General features: G+C 34.9%; 1 protein-coding gene across 1 annotated transcript in view; it reads right to left on the bottom strand.

The window, feature by feature from the left end:
* AXDND1 (axonemal dynein light chain domain containing 1) overlaps positions 1 to 22,672 on the bottom strand; it is a 54,070-nt gene that overhangs the window by 8,181 nt on the left and 23,217 nt on the right. The window contains exons 11-20 of the mRNA XM_074322234.1: positions 21,264 to 21,384; positions 19,676 to 19,777; positions 18,618 to 18,781; positions 17,306 to 17,381; positions 14,867 to 15,101; positions 10,604 to 10,805; positions 9,728 to 9,821; positions 5,837 to 6,039; positions 4,877 to 4,973; positions 4,185 to 4,295 (exon numbers count right to left, since the gene is read on the bottom strand). Coding sequence (XP_074178335.1) covers positions 4,185 to 4,295; positions 4,877 to 4,973; positions 5,837 to 6,039; positions 9,728 to 9,821; positions 10,604 to 10,805; positions 14,867 to 15,101; positions 17,306 to 17,381; positions 18,618 to 18,781; positions 19,676 to 19,777; positions 21,264 to 21,384 — 1,405 coding nt within the window. The remainder of the gene's footprint in view (positions 1 to 4,184; positions 4,296 to 4,876; positions 4,974 to 5,836; positions 6,040 to 9,727; positions 9,822 to 10,603; positions 10,806 to 14,866; positions 15,102 to 17,305; positions 17,382 to 18,617; positions 18,782 to 19,675; positions 19,778 to 21,263; positions 21,385 to 22,672) is intronic.

Genomic DNA, 22,672 nt, shown 5'->3' with positions numbered 1-22,672 from the left:
CCATAGAACAGGAACCTAGTCACATAAGGTGCTAGACAAGAAAAAGAAACCTGCAAAGGAGGCCTCAGAAGCATGAAAAGGCCTCAGGAAAGTTAAAAGAGAAGACACAAGGAGGCAACAGTGTTGAATACCTCAAAGAAGTATACACAAATACTGCCTAAAGACTATCCTTCAGATGTTTACTATGGCAATGTTTATAAAACAAAAGCTAGAAATAAGCTCAATGCCCACAGTAGGAAAATGTGTAGATAAATTATGGTATAATACATACAACAAAATACTTAAAGCAATTTTAAATTATGCTGTAGAAATATGCACATGGTGTGGAAAAATATTCACAATATATTAGGATTTTTTCCAAAATGAAAATACTTTTTTTTCTGATAACACATTATTGCTGTAAATAGTTGAACAATACAGAGAAATTAAGCATCTCAACTCTCAGAGGTAACAACATCTATCAGTGTGCTGAATATTTTTCTAGATTGCTTTATACATAAACATTTTAATATAAATGAGATTATTGTTACATTCTATAATCTGCTATTCTCAATTATATATCATAGATGATTTTTATTCCACTACATAAACATCTACTTTATCTGCACAGAATTCCATTATATACATGTACCATAATTTGTTAAACTAATTCTCTATTGATCAACATTTATATTGTTTCGAAGATTTTGCTATTATAAATAATGCTATAATTAATATCCTTATACAGATATAGCATATATTAGAATCATCAGATAGACTACAAAGTTATAGTGAACCTGTTTAAAGAAATAAGAGATTGAAAATATGAGCAAAGAGGGAAAAATTACAAAAATGATCAGACTTGAAAAATAACTAAACAGAACTTCAACAACTAAATTTTAAAACTAAACAGAAAGGTATACTAGCAGGTTAAACTTAGCTGTACAGCAAATTAGTGAACTGGAAGGTATTAGTGAACCACCAGAAGAAATTATCAAGGATGATAGAGAGGCAAAGAGACAGAAAACATGAAAAGATAAGAGACATGGGGGACAGATTCTAATATACATTCATTCAGAGTTCCAGAATGAAAAAACAGAGTGAATATAATAGAGACAATATTTGAAGTGATGATGACAGAATTTTCTAGGTCTAATTAAACATACCAAGCCAAAGATTCAGGAAACCAAGAGAATCTCAAGCAAAATTTAAAAAGAAAAAAAAATCCACATCTACATGCATCAGAGTGAAACTGCAAAATGCTGAAGACAAAGAAAAAGATATTAAAAGTAGCCAGAGAGAAGAGATGGATTAACTTCAAAAGAACTGATAGCTAAATTCTCAATTGTCATTTTGGTAACGATGAAATTCAGAAAACAGTGGAAACAGTGTCATCAATACGCTGAGAGAAAATATCATCCTAGGATTATATACCCAGTAAAAAATTTTTAAAAAGAAGGGTAAAATAAAGACATTTTCAGACAAACAAAAATTGAGTTTGCCTCCACAAAGTAGATCCTCATTAAAGAAAATTCTAAAGGTTAAGGCAGAAGGAAAGTGACCCCAGGTGGAAGCTCTGAGATATCTAGAGGAACAATAAAGAAACAATAAATCAACTCCAATGCCAACACATTTCGTACTAAGGGCATTCCTGCTAAAGTCAGAAACAAGAAAAGAATGCTTGCTACCTCCACTACTATTTACCATTGAACTGAAAGAATTATTCAATGCAATTAGATTTAAAAAAATCAATTAGAGGCATCATAATTGGAAAAAAAAAGGTAAAACTACCTCTATTTGTAGATGACTTGATTAAATATCTAGAGACCCCAAAAGAATCAACTGATAGTATAGTAAAAACAATAACATAGCATATAAAATTATACCAAAATCAATAAAATATATACAAATAGTTACCAGTTAGAAGATATAATGGAAAAGAAGAACCCATTTAAAATAGCAAAAAATAAAATACTCAGACCTTACAAAATACCTTACAAAAATATGCAAAATGAGCAAACTATAAAACATTATTGAAAAGCATAAAAGTAGACATCCTATATCCTATATTCTTGGGTAGGACAACTCAACATCAAAAACATGTCTATGCTCTCTAAGTTAATATATAAATTTAATATTATCCCTGTTTTTAACAAAAATCATAGTTTTAGAGCTAGATTACAAAGTTATATAGAAGAATAAATAAGCAAGAACAAGATGAAACACCTGAAAAAGATGAGTGAGAACAGGCCCTACCAGATGAAAATGGATAAAGCCTCAATAATTAAAACATTGTGGTAATCACCCATGAAGAGGCAATGTATCAATATAAAATATTAGAAAATCCAGAAGTAGACTTAGTTGAATATGGCTATTTTCAAGTGTTGGAAATATTATAATGTGCAGACAAATATAAACAAAGCCTGTTCGTATCAACCCAAAAGACTGAGCTAGGACCAGTAGGTAGAGGAGCTACAAGTAGACATATTTCACTTATTCCAATAGTTCTTCTAATAGTCACTGCTCACCAAAAATAAATGGGCTATCTCTGAAAGGAGTTGTCACTTGATATTCACAGTCATAATGACCAAGTATGGGGGTTTATACTAAGATTCATGCACCAGATGGTTGGTTGAATTCAATCACCTTTAAAATCCTTTCTGTCTTTAAGTCTTTATGATTCTGTATAGTTCCTGAATTTTTTCCTAGATCTGATGTGTAGCCAAGATCATGTCTGTGGAACTTCATTAAGTTTCTAAAACTATACAGTAACTTAAAGATTTATAAGGGGGATCAAATATATGGTGATGGAAGGAGAACTGACTCTGGGTGGTGAACACACAATGGGATTTATAGATGATGTAATACAGAATTGTACACCTGAAATCTATGTAATTTACTAACAATTGTCACCCCAATATATTTAAAAAATAAATTAAAAATAAATAAAAAATAAATAAAAATACAAAAAAAAAAAAGATTTATAATGCTTATGAATTTGTTTAGTGGTTAATTCAAAATAATTCTGACCAAGATCTGGGCAGCAAAGAAAAATAATTAGCATCTGTTAAAGGTGTGTGACTTAGAAAGGTGGTGTTTCTTCAGTGTTTAAATGTAAAATAAAAGTCCCACAAATGTGTAGACAGAACCTTGCCCCTCAGATCCAGGAGCAGTGACATATATGCCATCAGATCATACCTGTATAGTTACTTTATAGCTCTGATAGCAATGCTGACTTCTTCAGAATTTACTGGAGGTGAAGTCCCTCAGAAACTAAATAAAAGTAAACATTTGTGACTGCCATTAAGTACATAATATTAATTGATTTGGGATCCTGGGTAAACAGGTGGTAGTTAAAACCACCACAGGATTAACACAGTAACATGTAGGGTGTAGAATGAGAAGTGAAAACAAGCCAGGGACAGAACAGTAACATTTAAGAGGCAGGAAGGTGGAAGACTAAAAGGAGAGTGACAAAGGAGTAAAGAAGTGGGAGTAAAGCCACGAAGTTTTGTCTCCTGAGGAGAAATTTTAAAAGGAGTGAATGGTTAACAGCATCAAATGCTACAGAGAAGTCAAGTTAAACTTGGAATTGGGGTTTCTTGGATCGGGCAATAAGGACTCACTGGTGACCTGATAGGAGTTTCAGAAGTCTAAGAAAAGTGATTATGATAGGAAAGAGAGAAAGTAGTAAAGGGACAATATCAAGGGACATATTTTTTAGGATGAGAGAAATGACCATGTTTATAGATGGTTTCTATGTTGATAAAATGGACCACTTGAGAGGAAGACATTAAAGGTACAAAAGGGAGAGGACAACGAGCTGGGATTAAGTGCTCAAAGGAAGAAAGGTTGGATGGAAAGACCGAGACTGCAGGGGAGGCGGAAGGGTGCGTGCAGAAGCAGGCAAGTCTGAGCGCATGCCTCAGAAGTGACAGAACGCTCCCCTCTGAAAGCCATCCTTTCCTTTGTGAAGGAGGAGGCACAATCATCTACCAAGAAAGTGAGGAGAGATGTTTGAGTGGATGATTCTCTCCCTTAGAAAGGAGAAGAGCTGCCAATGCTCTTGGTCTGAGCCAGAACTCTCTTCGGTAGAGCAACTGGATCAGGATTCAGAACATGGATTGGGAAAAGCCGCTGAACGCTTATCTACTGAAATACAGGAAGAACCTAAACAATGAGCAGTGCTAACACATGGCAAATACCTCTTCTTCTAATAGCTGCTCTTTTTCTTCATGTGTCAATAACTTTATTTTCCTGCCTTTGATCCCAGAAAGGAGGTGAGAGCATGTGGTGATCCACTCATAACATTCTCTCTGAGAAGAAATAAAAGATTACTAAGCAGAAAAAATCAGATTACACCAACACATTTATTCACGCATTCTTATTGGGGAGCAGCTAAATACAATTCCTCTAAATATAATCCCATTCACTTAACCTTGTATCACTTTACTTCAAAGATTTGCGCAGAAGTGATGTTGTATGACTATAAACCTAAAATGCTACCGTTGCTCACCGACATGGTTGCTATGGGACAAGGAGTGGTGAAATGCTATAAAATCAGACATGGAAAGTTTCTTGGGTTTACTATGGACAAATGGTCTCCCCCAACAAATGTTATGCAACTGACTAGGCCAACTGTGATTGCTTAACAACAATAAACATAGCAAACACTAACACGGCATTTAATTATATGCCAGACTGTTCTAAGTACTGTGCATATATTATTAACGCACTTGATCCTCAATATGAGATATGTACTATTAATTTTAAGGCATAATTAAAATAACATTATATTAATTTCTGGTATACAACATAATTATTTGATATTTATGTGATGAAATCTAAAAAGTCTGCTCATAACAAACCAAAAGTAAAGGGAAGACAGAGTTATTACCTTCATCTTATCCAGATCATAAAGTTCCTTAGCAGGATTTTTTCCTAAGTTACTGGCTATACTCAGAGCCATAGCTGTTACCATCCCTTTGCAACAACTGGAAAAAAAGAAGCACACACACACACACACACACACACACACACACACACACACACCATATAGCATGACCTATTATTGTTGTTTCCTCTAAGTATTTTAAATCCAGATATAATTGAAGTTTCCCATAATTGAGCTACTGACTCACCAAAGAATATCATTTGTCACTTTCTGAGTTTCTGACCCTTGCCCTCCATTCCTCTCACTTTTGACCACTGGTAACATTGAATGGAAATGTTACCACTGGTAACATTGAATGGAAATGAGGGGGGAAATTGGCTCGATTATAAAAGCTACTTCCCAGATTTGAAGTAATCAGTGAGAGTATGCTTACTAGTAAATATATCACACTTTTCCAGACTTCATCTTTATTTGGTGGGCATCCTCTAGCTTTACAGATACAAGGGTTTTTTTCAGTTTTTGTTTTTTAAAGAGATGTTCTGGTTGGTGTTTACTGAGACATATAAAAGCATATATCCAGCTTTGCATGGAATTACACAGGATAGTACAAGTTTCTTCGTAACTGTCCCCAGTATGTGCAAAAGTGCAAGATATATCTTACTTATACAAGCAAGTGGGTCTTTGCTTTTTTTTCTCTAATTCTTACTCCCACATGTGTACATACTTTCCACCTTGCCTGTGCTAACATTGTTCTCAAAAAAATTCTAAAGCCATTGGGAAAACACCAAATCTCATATTCCAACTGGGCAGTGCTGAAACTAGTTTAAAAACTGAACTAGTCATATTCCTCTCAAGGTTTTAAAACAACCCCTTATTGCGGCTATTTAAGTGCCCTTCTCTACTCTACTTGATGTCCCATTTAATCTTCAAAAGAGCAGTAATAAAATGATCAGATGGTTTTACCTGCTCAAATACCTGGAGTATTGGGACAACTTTTTTGCCAGTACAATTGCATCTAGCTCTAACTTTGCAACTCCTGTATCATGTTCCTCAGCACTTTCTTCCTCCTCCAACTTTGGGAGTGTGTCTTGGTCAGTAAAATCAGGTATCATTAAAATCAGCAAATTTACCATCCACCTGATCATAGATATATGTAATTCATCCACCTGTTGAAAAAATGATTATAATACACATTCCCCATGTTAAATAAATCAAACAGTAAAAACGACACCAAATTTAAAAATAGAAATGATCATTCATACCTGTGTCCAATTTTCAACAATACGATCTTTCCTAATGAAATCAAATCACTACTCAGCTAGTACAACTGTATTTTCTTTTGCTCATTATACTACATTAAACTACCTTCTTCCTCTTATTTAGTTTGGTCAAGGGAATTAAAGCCGCAGTTCCCAAATTGTACACCAAGGAATTTCAGGGCACCACAGGGAACTCTCAAGAATGCCATGGGATTTTTAAATTCTTGAGAAATATAACAATGATATGCAACACCAGCATGAACTTGGCATAGTTCACAGTTTCAACATTAGATGCACTATATCACTTTCAATGACATCAGACCTTTGCAAAGCTGGTTTTATTGGTGGTTGATAAAAACAAGTACTGTGTGAAAATCAAAGCGGAACAGGAAATGAGGGTGGCAACCTGCAATCTGATTTCAAAATTAGAGAAGTTGTACAATGTCCAAGTACATACATCCCATTAGTAAGTAATTTTGATTAAATGAGAATAAAAGGTTTTTTTCTTTCACTGTGTGTATGTAAAAATTTAAATTGATACATTAAATTTTACAAAGTTTTTTTTGAGCAAACAACAGTTCTAACTGGGTACTACCAAAACTGAAAACGGTTAGGGGTGCAGGCTAAGTCAGAGATTTTTATAGATAAGATGCTTGAAGCAAAGAAATTATTTAATTGCCTGTAACTTAAATGTTTGCCTTATTTAGAAAAATGCAGTTATTTGACTGTTATGATCGTTGTGCTTGGGTTTTGTTTTCTTAGGTTCAAGTACATTGACTTTGGCTTTGGTTTGTTTATATAGACTACCAAAGGCAGTGGAGGTACTTAGTGCAACGGCCTCCTTGTTTTAACTATTTTAACATGTATTCCATTCCCAAACAGTTACTAAGTTGTCAGGACATAAACATTTAGTAAATTGTTTGAACCTACCTACTTAAATAAACTGAACTGGGTGGTATTTCTTTTGGATGAGGAGCATGAAAACACTGGGACCCAAAGGGCACTGCAAACTGAGAAAGTCTGGGAACCTCAATATTAGGGCATTGAGGCTGGGTCCCAGAAATAAAATGCGATGTTTACGAAATGTAAACATCAAGCACACCATTCTCTTCAAATGCCCTACCCCCTTTAGCTGTGTGGTGAATTCTTAAATATTCTTCGAGGCTTAAATATGATCTACTCAGAAAACTTTTAAACTTCCACTGGCTTTAATTTGCTCCTTTTCCTGTCTCTTTGTACATTTCTCTGTTATAATTTTTTGCACACCTGTCTCCTCAATTAGCCTGCGAGTCTCTTTAAGGCATGGCCCATCATTTTATCCCTCAGTTCCACACATGGCATTTAGCAGGGAGTAAGTGCTTAATAAATGTTTGTTGAATGAATTAAAAAACTTGATAGTCTATCCAGTACTAAAACCTACACTTCCTGCCTCTAAAGGAAAAGTTAATGACCTAAAGCAATGTTGAAAAGTGCAACTTTTCCTGAGAAAGAGTTAAAAAGACTGCTATTCTCTTTCACAAGTCAAAGATATGTGTGCCCCTCCCCCATTGTACTATCTAAACTCATGCTGCTTCTTTAAATAAATTCCTAGGTGTTCTTTCATATACCAATAGCCTGGATTACATTGTCACTGAAAGAACTCATTTTTGATTACATAAAATATTAATCAATCATTGTACCATCCTTATACAATAAACAGAAATGTATGTTATCTTCATTTTGAAGTCATATTAAAGAGATTAAACAGTAGAATTATAATCCTGCAAGTTTCCTACACAGTTTAATTATATTATAATGTAGTGTTAAAATAGAGATATGTAAGAATTAGATAAAGGCTCTTTCTAAATAATCTTATGTTATAAAAATTGAATTTCATAATATAAAAAATTGAGTACATGATTCCATGGAGATAAATCCCCAATGGTAAACAGAGTATTTTGCCGAAGAAGGGGTTAACATAGCAGAACTATGAGATACCAGCAGTGCTGGAATGTTCCTCCTTCCTTCATTCAACAAATATTTATTAAGTCCCACTATGTGACAGGCACTCTGCTCTTCTTTTTAAAATTAATTTTGATTGTCTTCCAAATCATAGAAATTTCTCCCAACCCTGGATCCGTACTTTCAGTCTTAATATACTTGCTCCTCAATTCTTGGGGTCTATGTGTTTGCAACATGCTCGTAGACTGTGATATAATGCAATGCTTCCTAAGTCGTATTGCCATAAAACTGATGATCTCTGCCTTTCAAATTCCTAATTTAAGCAATATTAAAATGAATTAATTCATTTTACTAAACTTATAAGATCAAATATTTGTTATTAAGTTTACTTGTAATAAGATTTTTTCCTGTGTAAATTTAGATTATTATTAAGACCAGGAGGTGGGAGTAAATGTAGTAAACTAAGAAAGACATCCTTTGGAAATTATTTCATATTGTGCTGGTTAAGAAGTCCACAGGTTCAGTTCTTCAGAATTGCGGACCAATTCTATTTGTTCTAATTAATAATTACAGACCAATAGTATTGGGGCATCTTGTCTTTCTCCCCAGTAACATGTTTCTGTCGTCTCTGCAGCCAGTCAGAGGCACCAACATAAATCCTTAAAGTGGTCACATCCCAGGTTAATGTCAGTAAGGGAAAAAAATTCACTATACCGAGTAAAGACTAAAGATAACAATTAGAACTTTAAAAACTTTTGATCATCTCTGAAACTTCATTCCAGAGGCAAAGAAAACATGTTGCATTTAAAAATCCACTGATGTGCAGGAGACTTGGGAGGTCTGTCTGTGGCTTTTCCCTGAAATGCAGTGTGTGTGTGTGAGAGGCGCCCTGTAAATGATGGCTGGTAGACTCTGATTATGAATTTGGGCCCAATTAACCCCAAAGAGCCCTTTTTCGCAGGTATATTCCTTCTTGGGGTTACCAAGACCTAAACAGGATTCTCTTGGGCATTTTACTCATAGTATGGAAAGTCAAACCCTTCAGAAGATTTCTGTGATGCCTGAGGGTTCTGTCTTCAAAGAATAAAGCGCTGTGTACTTTCTAAAGTGCGTTCAGTTTATAGGTGACATCGCTATCCCACACACGTGGTCCCTGTTCTGCATCACATTGATTCAGATGTGAAATGTACTCCCTTCCTCAAAAGCAAGAAGATTCCCCCCACTTTCAGAAGGCGTGTACAGTAGCAGACTGCATGCAAATTTTGGAGGGGACAAACAGAGGGGGCAAAAGGAGGACCATACATCGTGCAGTTCATGTAACTTCATACGGAGCACTACGTTTCCTTGGTCTTAAATGTCCTTTAGCTACTGCATATGGGACTCTTCCCTGCCTGCTGTGCTCTATGTGGTCCCCAGCCTCACGGCATCTCACTGGCTCCACACTTGCCCCTTCCACCCTTTCAAAAAAGAAACAGAAAAAGGAAAAAAAAACTTTTTAAAAAAATTCATTGAAAACCACTTGAGTAATTATATTAAGTCCCCCTTTTGTCCTCCCAACCTTCTGCTTTAATTGCATAGGTAGAACCTGGTTTTTCCTGAAACAAAACTCCCAGCCAAGGCACAATTGACCTCACAAATCGCTACAAGTACATACATGGTGCTGAAGTTCAGAGTTACCATTGTTAATCTCATTGCCTATCTTCAAAAGCCATTGCTGAATCATGTTAAATATCTGTGCTTGGAGTACCCTGAAGGAAAAATTGAATAAAATAAAAATAAGTGACTTACTTAGAATATAAAAGTAACTACCAGCTAAATCGCGCGGACAACTGTTTGAGAACTCAGGGAAGGGTGGATGAAAGCCCTGAATTGTGTGGTATAATTGCTAACTCACTGACCTGGCCTTCCTACCGCCAAGAGCAAACGATGCACTTGGGACATGTAGCTCTTACCTGCAGTGTCAGTTCTCTATTGTAGTAACTCACATTCATACCCTTTGTATTCACTTCTAGACCAACGCGATAACAAAGTGAGAAGAATTAATTCTAAAGCTCTCAAGAGATCCACTTCCAGCATGACTGTGTGAGGAGCAAAGCTGACCTATTCCCCAGTGAAACTGGTGAGAATTATTTCTTAAAAAAACAAACAAACAAATAAACAACAAAAAACACACTGAAAGCCTACAGAAATAGTCCTAAGAACAAACAGTAACTTAAGCAACAGCTATTCAAGACAATCTATGCTGGTTCAATAAGCAAAGCAAGAGTCTATGGTATTTGAACCAACACTGCCCCACTCTTCCCTTCCCAGCTCAGTGAGACAGAAACTGCACTGGAGACCGCTGCAGTGAGGAACACAGGGCTCCCTCACCCTCCAGCTCCCAGGCAGATGGCCTTCTTCCTGGGAGGAGCAGGGCTTCAAGGTTTCTTAGCTAACCCCAGCTACCTGTTGTGGAGGCTAGGTACTGGGAAAACACAGTTGAGAAGTGGGGATTCTCTTCTTTGCCCACCAGAGAGCTACGGGAACTTACGAGCCAGAATCCTTGTCTATGTACTGTGGAACAGTACCGATAATGTTTAACAACACATCCAACTGAGATGCCATTTCATTAATTTTTTCATCAAGTCCTTCCCATTCTTCCAGAAGCATTTCAGGAGACTCCAAGACACTTTCCAACTTGAAAGAACAGAAGTCAAGAGAACTAGTCAAAATTGAAAGAATTTTAGCAGTACCTAGAAAAGTAAGAAAAGCATTGATTTTTGGAAGTATCTGTAAGTCTGTTATTTTAATAACAAATTATAAAATACTAACGGGCAGGCGCATATCTCTTTTCATCTTTTTATTATCCTACAACTTCTGCCTAGCAGAGAATCTTGTAAAGAGTAATTCCTAAATAAATGTTAAATGAATAAACACCGTGTAATTGTGGTTTTCTTTGATTGATGACTATTTCTTTGATGACAGCTTATACTTTTAAGTTTCTTGTCTACTCAGCTGAGAACCTAATGCATTAAACCCAGAAACTATGAACTACAGTTTTCTGTAAAAGGCATTAATTCACTCATTAATTCATTGAGTCATTCCATTAAGAAGAGATAATGACGATAAACAGCTTCGTCGTGATTATAGGATAGCTAATAACAGAAATGAGAATATAGTTCTTGAGTCGTTTTTTTAAGTCACTGTTCAGGAGTTAACGAAATTTATAGTAGTAATCTGAGCAAGGAAAGAGTCTGGATCCCAATCTTTGAATGATTCACTGTGAGATCATGACAAAATACCCTCTCTACACCTTTATCTTATCTCATTTGCAAAATAACAAAAATGCTCCCATCTCAGAGATATATAAAGAGAAACAATTAAAAAGCAAACTTTTTCTTATCCTTGATGAAAATATTTTCACTGCCTTCATCAGTAAACTTTGATCTCTTAGGCGTACTCAAAATTATCTGTTAATTTCATGATCATTTGTAGCCACGCAACAGCTTAACCTTTTGTTTCCTTCCAGCTGCCCCCATAGAAAGGAGAGTCTGTAAGACATCCTTTCAGGGACTTTGCTAAACCTTTGTGTTTGCACCCTATGCCTCCCTGTTTGGTCCCAGAAAGATGACTGGACAGTCAATGACGAGTAAGATTCCTCATGGAAGGAACAACTCAAGCCAGACGCAGTCGTGGGGACCAACAGGAGAACACACGGGGTTCACAGAGGTGGGCCCAGCCCCCACCTTCCTCAGGCTAAGGAAAGCCTCAGCCTCTGTGGCTGCATTCCTTCCCAAAACCTGCAAGGGAAGTGATTCAATGAGGTGCTCTCCATCTTTTCATATGAATATAGGTTTTGTCCCTTGGGGAAGTTGAGACTTACTGTCCAGCTGTCTGCAGGCAAGGGTGATTGACCTGAATGGTTTTCTATTAAGATATATGAGATTCATAGACCGTGGAATAAATAATGTTAATGCCTTATGTGAATATCAATAAAAGCCACCAGTCGGCTTGATTCTGGACTGCAGTCTTCCATGACTTCAAGGTCCCCTGGCCTTCTGAGATTTAACTGCATCAAGTCTCTGCTTCTTTCTTTTTTAAAATCTTAACCTAAAGCCACCCCTTTTTGTTCCCTCACTGCCCGTGTTGCGCCTGGACGCGACAATCATTCATCATTTTGACTCCTCATTATTGAAACCATTTACTAACTCATTTTTTCTCTGCCCACTATATATGTTCTCATGGGTAAGTATTGCCATTTTATCTGTAACTATATGACTGCTGTTACAGGTAACTAAGATTGTGTGTTCCCATCTAGAGTAGTTTTATGTTGAACAACAATACGAGTGGGTGCATCGGGGTTGCCTGGAACACTTTACTGGGAAGGATTCTTAAGTAACATGACACAGTGACTGAAAGCGCTTTTATGGACTTTTAATGTCTCTCATGGTTTTTGGGAGGGTGGATTTTCAATCTCTCTCACGGTAAACTGGGATATTTGGTCACCCTACTGGGAAAATAAAATTGAAGTTCAAAATCTGCTAAGGAGTAGAGTACCTGGCAAATGCACCAGGCTTTCATTTGGGACCCCTGAACCCCTGAAGGGCTACACCTTAGAAATAAGCATGGAGCAAAAATGGACCAGCCCTCACAAAACCTGAAGCCACATTTTATTTCAGCTCAGTCCCTGTTTGGATTAAAATTATCTGCTCCTGACCTAATAACCTGCCAGAAGAAAAAGTAAAATCATTTTTGTGAAATAAAGCATCATTCAGAGTCTTAAATTATCTCTAGAATTTTTCACACACAATGTCCAACATTAATCAGAAACAGTAGGGAATAGGAATTGACTCAAAACCAAGACAAAATACAGATAATAAAAAAAGACCTAGTACACCTGAAACTAAGATAATATTGTATGTCAACTGTAATTGGAAAAAAAAAGACCTATAGAAGAACTAGATATCCAATTATCAGACATGGACTTTAAAATTAACTGTAATTAAAATTTTAAAGTTATTAAATAACAAGATGGAGAATTTCAGCAGGGAATTAGAAACTCTAAAAGTTATTAAATTCCAGGACTGAAAAATACAATAATTGAAATTAAGAATTCAGTGGATGTTTAACAGCAGACTGAATATGTAAAGTACTGAAAGAAAATTGTTGCCAAATTAGAATTGTATACAACATAGATTTATCATTTAACAAAAAAAGGAAAATAAAAACTAAGAGAAATCATCTGTAGACCCAAACTATAGGAAACGCTAAAGAGAGCTATTCGGGGAAAAAGACAATTATGTCAGACAGACAAATGCAAATATAGGAGGGTAGTAATATAAGAACAAAAAGGTCCTATTTTCCAAATTCATACAAGGGAAAGACTGATTATTCTTTGACCATAGGTTCAAACCATGGACAAGCAATCACAAAAACAGTTTAAAACCCCTTCCAATCAATTAGGGACAGTTTTTCATGAATACCCATGCCTCTGACAATCAACTCATCCAAGTCATCTTCAAATCTCATTTATTTTCTTTTGACTGTCCTTCAGGCCCCAATTTTGTCATTTAAGCTGAAGACACATTTCCTTGCTGTTCAGTCATAATTTCATTTACTTTTCTATGCATAAATACATCTAATTTTACACAAATGCATGAATGTCATTGGATGATACACATTTATATTTCCTTTTTGGTCTAGTTTCCTCTCCAATCTTATCCTCCTTACCTCTCCCTGGCCCTGAGCCCAGACTAACTTTTACCAAGTCACCCATGTAGTAACTTGGTGTACCCTTTCTCCATTTTTTAATTCACGTCTGTGAGGTCGTTTTATATACATGTAATACATATAGACGTATATGCATGTATAACGTGGATAAACGTGGTTTCTTTAAAAATAACACAGATCATCTCAACATCACTGATTATTAGAGAAATGTAAATCAAAACCACAAATCAAAACCACACCTCACACCCATTAGTACGGCCACTATCAAAGATAGAAAATGGCAGATGTCGGCAAGGATGTGGAAAGATCAGAACCCTCATACACTGCTGGTGGGTATATAAAATGATACAGCCTCTTTGAAAATAGTGTGGCAGTCCTCAAAAACTGAAAGACAGAGTTACCACATGACGAGCAATACTATTTCTGAGTATATACCTAAAAGAAATGAAAACTTATGTCCACAGAGAAATACGTAAACAAATGTTTATATCAGCATTATTCATAACAGCCAAAAAGTGGAAACAACTCAAATGTCCATCAACATGTAAAATGATAAACAAAATGTGATACATACACACAATGGAATATTATTTGGCCATAAAAATGAATAAAGCACTGACTGATACGTGCTAAAACATAGATGAACCTTTAAAACATTATGTTAAGTGAAAGAAGTTAGTCACAAAAGATCACACATTATATGATTCTATTCATATTAAAGTCCAGAATAGGGAAATCTATAGAGACAGAAAGTAGATTTAAGACTTGGTCGGGAACAGAGGGGAAAAGGGTGATAGCTAAAAAGTACGGGGCTTTTTTTGATTAAAATATTCTAAAATTGAGTGTGGTGATGGTTGCACACATCTGTGAATATACTAAAAATCATCGAATTGTATATTCTAAGTAGGTGAATTGTATTGTATATGAATTATATCTCAATAAAGTGATGCTCAATGATTTACTTTGCTTGATTTCTAAAACTATATGCATGTATTATTGTGATTTTAAATATTAATTGTATTGATAATAATTACTATTAAAATCCTGTATGTCAAGCAACCTAGTTATCATTGTTTTTTCTTACCATTATCCCCAGTTATTCTTATTTCAAATTGTTCGTAGAGTCTTCGTATGATTTTCACAATTTCCTCCATGTGTTGTTGCTCTGGTGGCATCTCCCCCTCCATACTTTTATGGCGACAAAATATCCCAAACCCAGTATCTGTCCAGTTTTCCTGTAAGTGTTTAATAATCTTGAGAGAATCATATTTTGACAGCAGAAAATCCCCAGTACACTTGTCTTTGTCTTCACTGATTATCTAGAGAGTGAAAGGAAGGTAAGGAAATTAGTACATTATCCACTAATGATTTCATCAAAGTTGACCCAGATCTTTATTTCCCAGTGACTCTCAATTATTTTGGAGTTACATATCCTATTATTACCGTGTTTTCCCCAAAATAAGACCTAGCTGGACCATCAGCTCTAATGCATCTTTTGGAGCAAAAATTAATATAAGACCCGGTCTTATTTTAATATAATATAAGACCGGGTCTTATATAACAGAATACAATAGAATCGAATCAAATTGAATAAATATATAATATAATACCCAGTCGTATTTTAATATAAGGTCTTACATTAATAAGGCCAGGTCTTATATTAACTTTTGCTCCAAAAGACGCATTAAAGCTGATGGTCCAGGTAGGTCTTATTTTCGGGGAAACACGGTATTTGTTCATACCATTTCTTCATATGACATCATTTTATTTTCAAAATTAAAGTGAATTTAAATTAATTTGATACCCTATAATATAATCCATAGTTTACTAGGATTAAAATAATAATATTAAATCCTCTATGGGTAAAAAATTAGTGATAGGCAATTAAGTCCCAGAGAGCTGAGCACATTTAATTCTTACATGCTTTGATAAGGTTATAATACACCAGTTTACATGATCCCCACTAGAATGGGAAAGTCCCTAGAATGTAATGGTTGTTTTTTTATTCTTGTTTTATTTGTCTGTCGGACCTCAAGTCCAAGTCCTATACATATCAACAAACATTTGTGGAAAAAAATAAAGTACAACTTATATATAAAGTTTGCCATTATTTGTGACTCAGATTATGGAAACAAATAAGAGTGACCACTACAGAGAAGCAATGTAGCAGAGCAATTAAGGGTAGGGATTTTGGAGTTGGAGAGACCTGGACTCAAATCCTGACTCGGTCAGTTACCATTTATAGATAACTTAGGTAAGTTACTTAACATTTCTAAGCTCAATTTCCATATCTGTGAGACAGGGATTATAAAACCTGCATCATGTGGCTGCCAGGAAGAGTACGTAAGCTAACATATGGAAAGCACCTTCAGCCTGACAGAGTAAGTGCTTAATGAATGAATTATTATTATTCCTACTAAAGAAAGAAGCATGTTGTTTTTTTTTTTTTTAAGTTTATCTATGCAATGACAAAATTGCCAGATAAACAATAAAAAAAGTCACTAAATTAGCTATATTGTGTATAGGACAACAAGCATCTTCGATTCTGAGAATATTCAGCTCACGTCATTCCAAAAGAAAAGAAAATGGTTTCCTGGGATCTGGGTGAGATTTCATCAGGTCATGAGTTTGATATTCACTTTGGAGGAATTTCAGTATTTTATATATTTTTCCCTTGTCAAACTACTATAGCGTGATAGTAATTTGATTAATGAAGCCTATTTTCATAGCTTGAACACTTTTTAAAAGATGTTACTAATGAACAAAATGCGGTACATACATACAACGGAATATTATTCAGCCTTGAAAAGGAAGGAAATTCTGATACATGCTACAGCGTGGATGAGCCTTAAGGACATTACGCTGAAGGAAATAAGTCAGTCACAAAAGGACAAATTCTAAAAGATTCCACTTACATGAGGTATCTAGAGTAGTCAAATTTATGGAGACAGAAAGTAGAATGGTGTTTGCCAGGGATTGGGGAAAGAGGAAATGGGGAATTACTGTTTAATCGGTACAGAGTTTCAATTGGGGAAGATGAGAAAATTTGGAACATGGATGGTGGTGATGGCTGCACAATAGTGTGAATGTACTTAACGCCCAATGAACTGTATACTTAAAAATGATTAAAATGGTAAATTTTATGTTATGTATATTTTACAACAATTTTTAAAAAGATGTTAATAATTTTAAAAGTCCAATTTGTCCTTAAGAAAAGAGCCAGGTACAGGAGAGGCACAAATGTTACTTATGTCTGACAATTAGAGGAGAGAATCAGAACTACCCTCCTTACCACCCAAGTATCTTCTTCCAATTTTTTTTTCTGGCAGTCTAACTTTGACCCAAAAATCTAAAGTAGAACTGAAAATAAAATATTTAAGCATATTTTTAAAAGCCACTGTAGTCTTGCTGTTTTCCTCGTCTTTCATAAAACTTAGTATGGCATTTTGAAAAGATGAGATATAACTCTAGGTGAGAAGTGGAAAGTATTTTGATTTCCAAGTTGCTTATTAGAAAGTCTTACCTTTTGCCATTGCTTGAAGCCTGAAAGAACTGATTTGACTACATTTCCTTTATTAGGGGATAAAATGTCTTTTCTACTGAAAGAAAGGAAAAGAGCAAGAGCAGGGTATCAGAACAGGATATAAACAAAGAAAATCATGAATCCATACACTATGTAGCAATAGTATGTTTCCTTAACGATTTTTAATCATCTTTAATGATTTTCAAGCATGCCTTCCAGGTTCAGCCCCTCTCCCATAGGCATTCATCTTTAAAGTTATAAATATAAATTCATACTCTAATCAGGCCTGAGTAACCAAGTTACAGGGTCAGAGGCCATGACAGTATTAAAAGGGTGGTCTCTGGGTCTTTGGCATCCAAAATTAGACCATTATAATAATAATCCCTGTTGAATACAGCTGCCAAAACAACATATAAATAGAAAGGAAGCCTAATGAATAATTAAGGCTCAACATTTAGGTCAGAAGCCCCAACTTCTAGTAAGAAAGAGTTTCCTTTAATAACTCTGAAGTCTCAAGAAGAAAGATCTTGATAAAGAAGTTCCTGAAGAAAAAGGGAGAAGAGAACCACTGCCACCTGTGCTCCCCTCCCAGCTAAGAGTCAATAACCAGTAGAAACGGGAATGGCAGCAGCAACCAGCTTAGATGTATACCAACTTCAGCTTCCAGGACTTCCAAATCTATGAAATGGAAATCCCCTTACAGTATATGAAAAACTGAAACCATTTTCAATTTGACATGGAATGGTACCCAAATGTGTTGAGTCCAGCCTTCATTCAAAGTATAGATTCCCACTAACCGTGGATGTGATTTAGTCATCCATCCTAGACTTAACTACTTTATAGACAGCCTCTTCCATTGTCACACTTCCTAACACAGTATGAGAGCCACTCAAAACCAATCTCCTTAGAACTGCCACCCATTGGTTCCACTTCTCTGCACCTGCATACGCTACAGAATTTGGTATTCTGTATCCAGCTATTCAAGTTTGCCAAGAGTAAAGACATAATTTTGGCTTGATTTTAAAAAGAAAGAAAAGAAGAAAAAAAAAAGAAAGAATCGGACTGTAGATGGAAGTAGCAGCAGATGGGTAGAGGGATCAGGAGGGACTACGAAGACGATCAGCATGAGAAACAGCAAGACCATTCAAGCTCCTCGCAGGACTGCGCCCTTCTAAGGGCTGCTAGTTACCTCACCAAAATCAATGTTAGAGTAATTACAAGGTAAAAGAGAGAAGAAAACAGAGAGAGGAAGGATTGGACTGAGTCATCAGACATGACAGCAATCAGGAAAACAAGATTCTTGGAGACTCACTTGTTACTTTTGAAGAACTGCTGCCATTTGATAAGACCATCCTTAACAATTTGCAATTTCTCCCTTGTAGACTCTTCACTTTCTTCCACTTCCTCTTTAAATTTGTTCAATAAGTTTCTCCATTTGTGTGTCAACTTCTGCAACAATGTAAGGTCTGAAGTGTCCTGAATAAAATGCATGGAATCAAACCATTTTTTCAATTACTCAATATATAACAAATACTTATTAGCACACACTGGGCCATTATTAATATCGTAATACTGGAGACATCCATAGATGATGGATCAAAAAATGAAAGAGATATTCCTCTTTCAAAATATCATCAGTGACACTACTACACAGTCCCTTTGGTGGTGGATTTTCCATGGCACATGAACTATTAGAGACAAGATTTTTTTCCTTTGCAACATGAGCCCAATTTCCCCATAGCACTTTCATGGGAGGTAGTGTGGTACATTGGAAAGAACAGAAATTTCAAAGACAAACATTATCAAATGCTAATCCTAGCCATTTACTGGCTGTGTAACCTTGGGGAATGTTATTTAATCTATTCGAGATTACTTTTTCTTATCTATAAAATAAAGACCCTAATATATATCCCACAGATTTGTTACAAGAATTAAATGAAATGACTAGTCAAACCACTCTTAAACGGTTTGAGTCTAGAAATACTAAATGCTACTTCCCTCCTTTTCCACCTAGTGTGCCTACTGAATTTTCCCATAAAATTGCATAGAATGCATTAGTAACTCAGCTATGTCAATAAACACAGCTACTTAAAATATTTTTTAGTTTAAACACTAATAGAATGATAACTCTACAAATAATATTTGCAGTGTTGTTAACTTAGACAAATTGCTTTATTTAGGGTAGAAGACAGATATAACGAAGAGATGTTATTAGCCTTTCCTTAGATTTTTTTTCATCCCACCCACAATAAAGCACACATATAAAACTATATTTAAAATTTAATCTATAAATTTAGCAAAGACTTCTTATAGTCTCAGCCCTCAACAGTTGAGTCGCTTGTTCCATAACATAAGTGAACTGAGGTTTACCTTGCTTGACAGCAGTATGATGAAATGCTTAGCATATTTACACCAGCCTTTTTCATTGAGGTAAAGTCTTTTAGCCAATATGACTCTATTTCTTTCAATCACCTATTTGTTTAAAAAAAGTACTAAAATTAAGAACCTAAATCATTAACCAACCACTGTAATTTATTAAACCAAACAAATTTCACATCAATTTTTCATTGAATCATTAACTCAATCACAATTTGTTGTTTAAATCATGAGCTAGTCTGAATCACAAATTCTTATTTTCTACAACTACTGGACTGGAACCAAATTGAAGTATAATATATACCAATGGTAACCCCTTTACATTCTTAAAATTTATTGAGAACTTCAAAGGGCTTTTGTTTATACAATTATTTCTATTGATATTTATATTGAAAAATTAAAACTGAGGTTAATATATTAAATAACTTAATAATTTATTAATATATTCGATAATGTATTAATTCACTTAAACACAACATTCAAAATAAATCCACTGTATGTTAACACAAAGAGTACTTTTATAAAAAAATAACTATTTTCCAAAACAAAAAAGAATCAGTGAAAAGAGCACCACTGTCTTACAATTTTACAAATCTCTTTAATATCTGCCTTAATAGACTAGAGGTAGATCATATTTGCTTCTGCATTTAATTTGTTGCACTATCCCATATCACGTAGCTTCCAGAAAAATCCACTGTACACTCACATAAGAATGAGAGTGAAAAAGGCGAATAACATCTTAGTATTACACTGAAACTAATTCTGACCTCATGAAAAGGTCTCATGGACCCCCTGGAGGTCCATGGGCCAACTTTGAGAACCACTGATATACTGGATTAATTATATAGTCATTCAGTGAATGACTGTTGTTCTAGACTGTTTAAATACTTCTAGAAAGAGGAAACTCACTTGAACATGCCTAACTCCCAGATTTGTTCCTTATATATTTACTGTCATGATTATTTCCTCTGGACGTATCGATGCCCCTTTTAAAATTCTACATCAGGATGGAACATTGTGTCCTAGATGAGGTCTGACCATTCCAAAGGAAAGGGGGACAAAAATTTCAATCTGTTCAACATCATGTTTTGCTATTAATACTGTAAGTCCCAGATATGAGAATAGGAAACCAAACAGCAAACATTTTAGAAAAACAGAATATTGTGGGACTTTGCTATTTCCCTAAAGCATTACTATAATGGTGTACCAATTCATTTGTCATCTTGGGTACCAAGGTAATAGAACCAAAGTGAGGTATGCAGTGATCAAAAAGTAAGAACCACATTTCCTAGTTTACTATTAATATAAATTAAAGCTGAAATTTTTAACATGTTCACAAATAAAAGAAAAAGAATCTTGCTCACACTTCATAGGTTCTGGTGAGAAAAAGAGCCAGGTACCCAATAGTGTCGAAACAAAGAAATGTAACTTTCCCTTTCTAAGGCCCATAATATCTACATTATTCATCAGTTAAATATGCATTTTCATTTTTTAAATTTTTGTCTAGATTATTGAAATTTGTAAAATGAAACTTTATCCAGGCAAAAAAAGAAGTTTGAGTTATGTTTCCAGATGAACCAACCTTTAGGGCCAATTCGTATGCGGCTGAGCTCCAGACATCTCTTTCTGTCATTAACTGTTTAATATCATTCTCCATCCTTCCTCTTTGTAATGTATATAAGTCATGGTATTCTTCTACAATTCTAATAGAAAAATTAAGAAAAAAACTATATAGGACATTTTTTTAAAAAAAGAAGTTTGTTCTAAAAAACACAAGTTGTTACTTTATAATTCATTATAAGGTGATTCTGGCAAAATTGGTGGATATATTAGCAATACTACCATACAGTAGAAATAGAAAAAAATTCGTATTTCATTTATTAATCTTAGAAAAGTCTTAACGTAAAAAGTTTAACATATGGTTCCCTGCTCTAAATACATTTTTGTCATATTCTTCCACTAGAATTTTCACAACATAGTATTCCAGTGGTATGACAACATTGTATCTAATGAAAAATTCAGAGTACAATACAAGTAGTAGTAATATAGTAGTTTTATTCTTAAATATTTTTCCCTCACAGAATTAGGATTCTTTACTAAAGGCACAAAGTTCAATAATTGTGAACCACTATTATTTTTAAATTATAAATAATTAGTATAAGATTTAAAGAAATTCCCTACCAACAAACCAAAAGCTTAAGTATAATTAAGTACCTTTTTCTTAACTATTTTTTCTTCATGTTTACCAGAGCACACCTTTTCCTCCTAATTTACACTGAAGCTTCTCTCAGACTTAAAAGTCTTTCAGGGATTAAATACAAACACAGAAGTTGTTAAGTGACTGGAAGCGTTTGACAGACCTTTGGAAACACTTCTTCCTAAGGAATATTAACTTTGCTGAAAGAAATGAAGGCCAGTGATGCAGAATTCTTTAAATTTTGCTGAAAGCCAGGAATCACCAGCACCAGTTCCTGAAGCCGCCTCCTATTTGGAGGCCTCCACTGGTTTAAAGTGACTGAGAAGAAAGTCATCCCCCTAAGTGTCACAAAGGTGAATACAAATATAAAAATTCCATAAGCTGCAGCCTTAAGATTTGTGCTGTCTGAACTGTGTACTGTCTGAATTTGTGCTGTGTACTGTCTGAACATTAAACCTCGATTTTAAAAAGATTAATGACCCTTCTTTATAATAGCAAAATAAAGAATTCAGAAACAACCTCAATGTCCAACAACAAGAGATTAGCCAAATAAAATATATGCTGCAGTTCTCTGATGAAAATACCTTGCAGCTAATTAAAGAGCATGTTCTTAATATTTTGGTACATGGAAAAATTTTTCATGTTATAACATAACATGAGAAAACCCAAATGATAAAATTATATATTCAGTTTGATCTCATTTTTATAAAAAGTACATAGAAAAAGAAAAATATACCAAAGTATTAATAGTAATTAACTCTAAGAGAAAGAATTATGAATGGTCTTTATTTCCT

The sequence above is a fragment of the Rhinolophus sinicus genome, linkage group LG17 (assembly GCF_036562045.2).
Source record: "Rhinolophus sinicus isolate RSC01 linkage group LG17, ASM3656204v1, whole genome shotgun sequence".
Lineage (NCBI taxonomy): Eukaryota > Metazoa > Chordata > Mammalia > Chiroptera > Rhinolophidae > Rhinolophus > Rhinolophus sinicus.
Note: the sequence above shows the minus strand (reverse complement) of the source record. Positions and strands in the feature narration are given on the sequence as shown.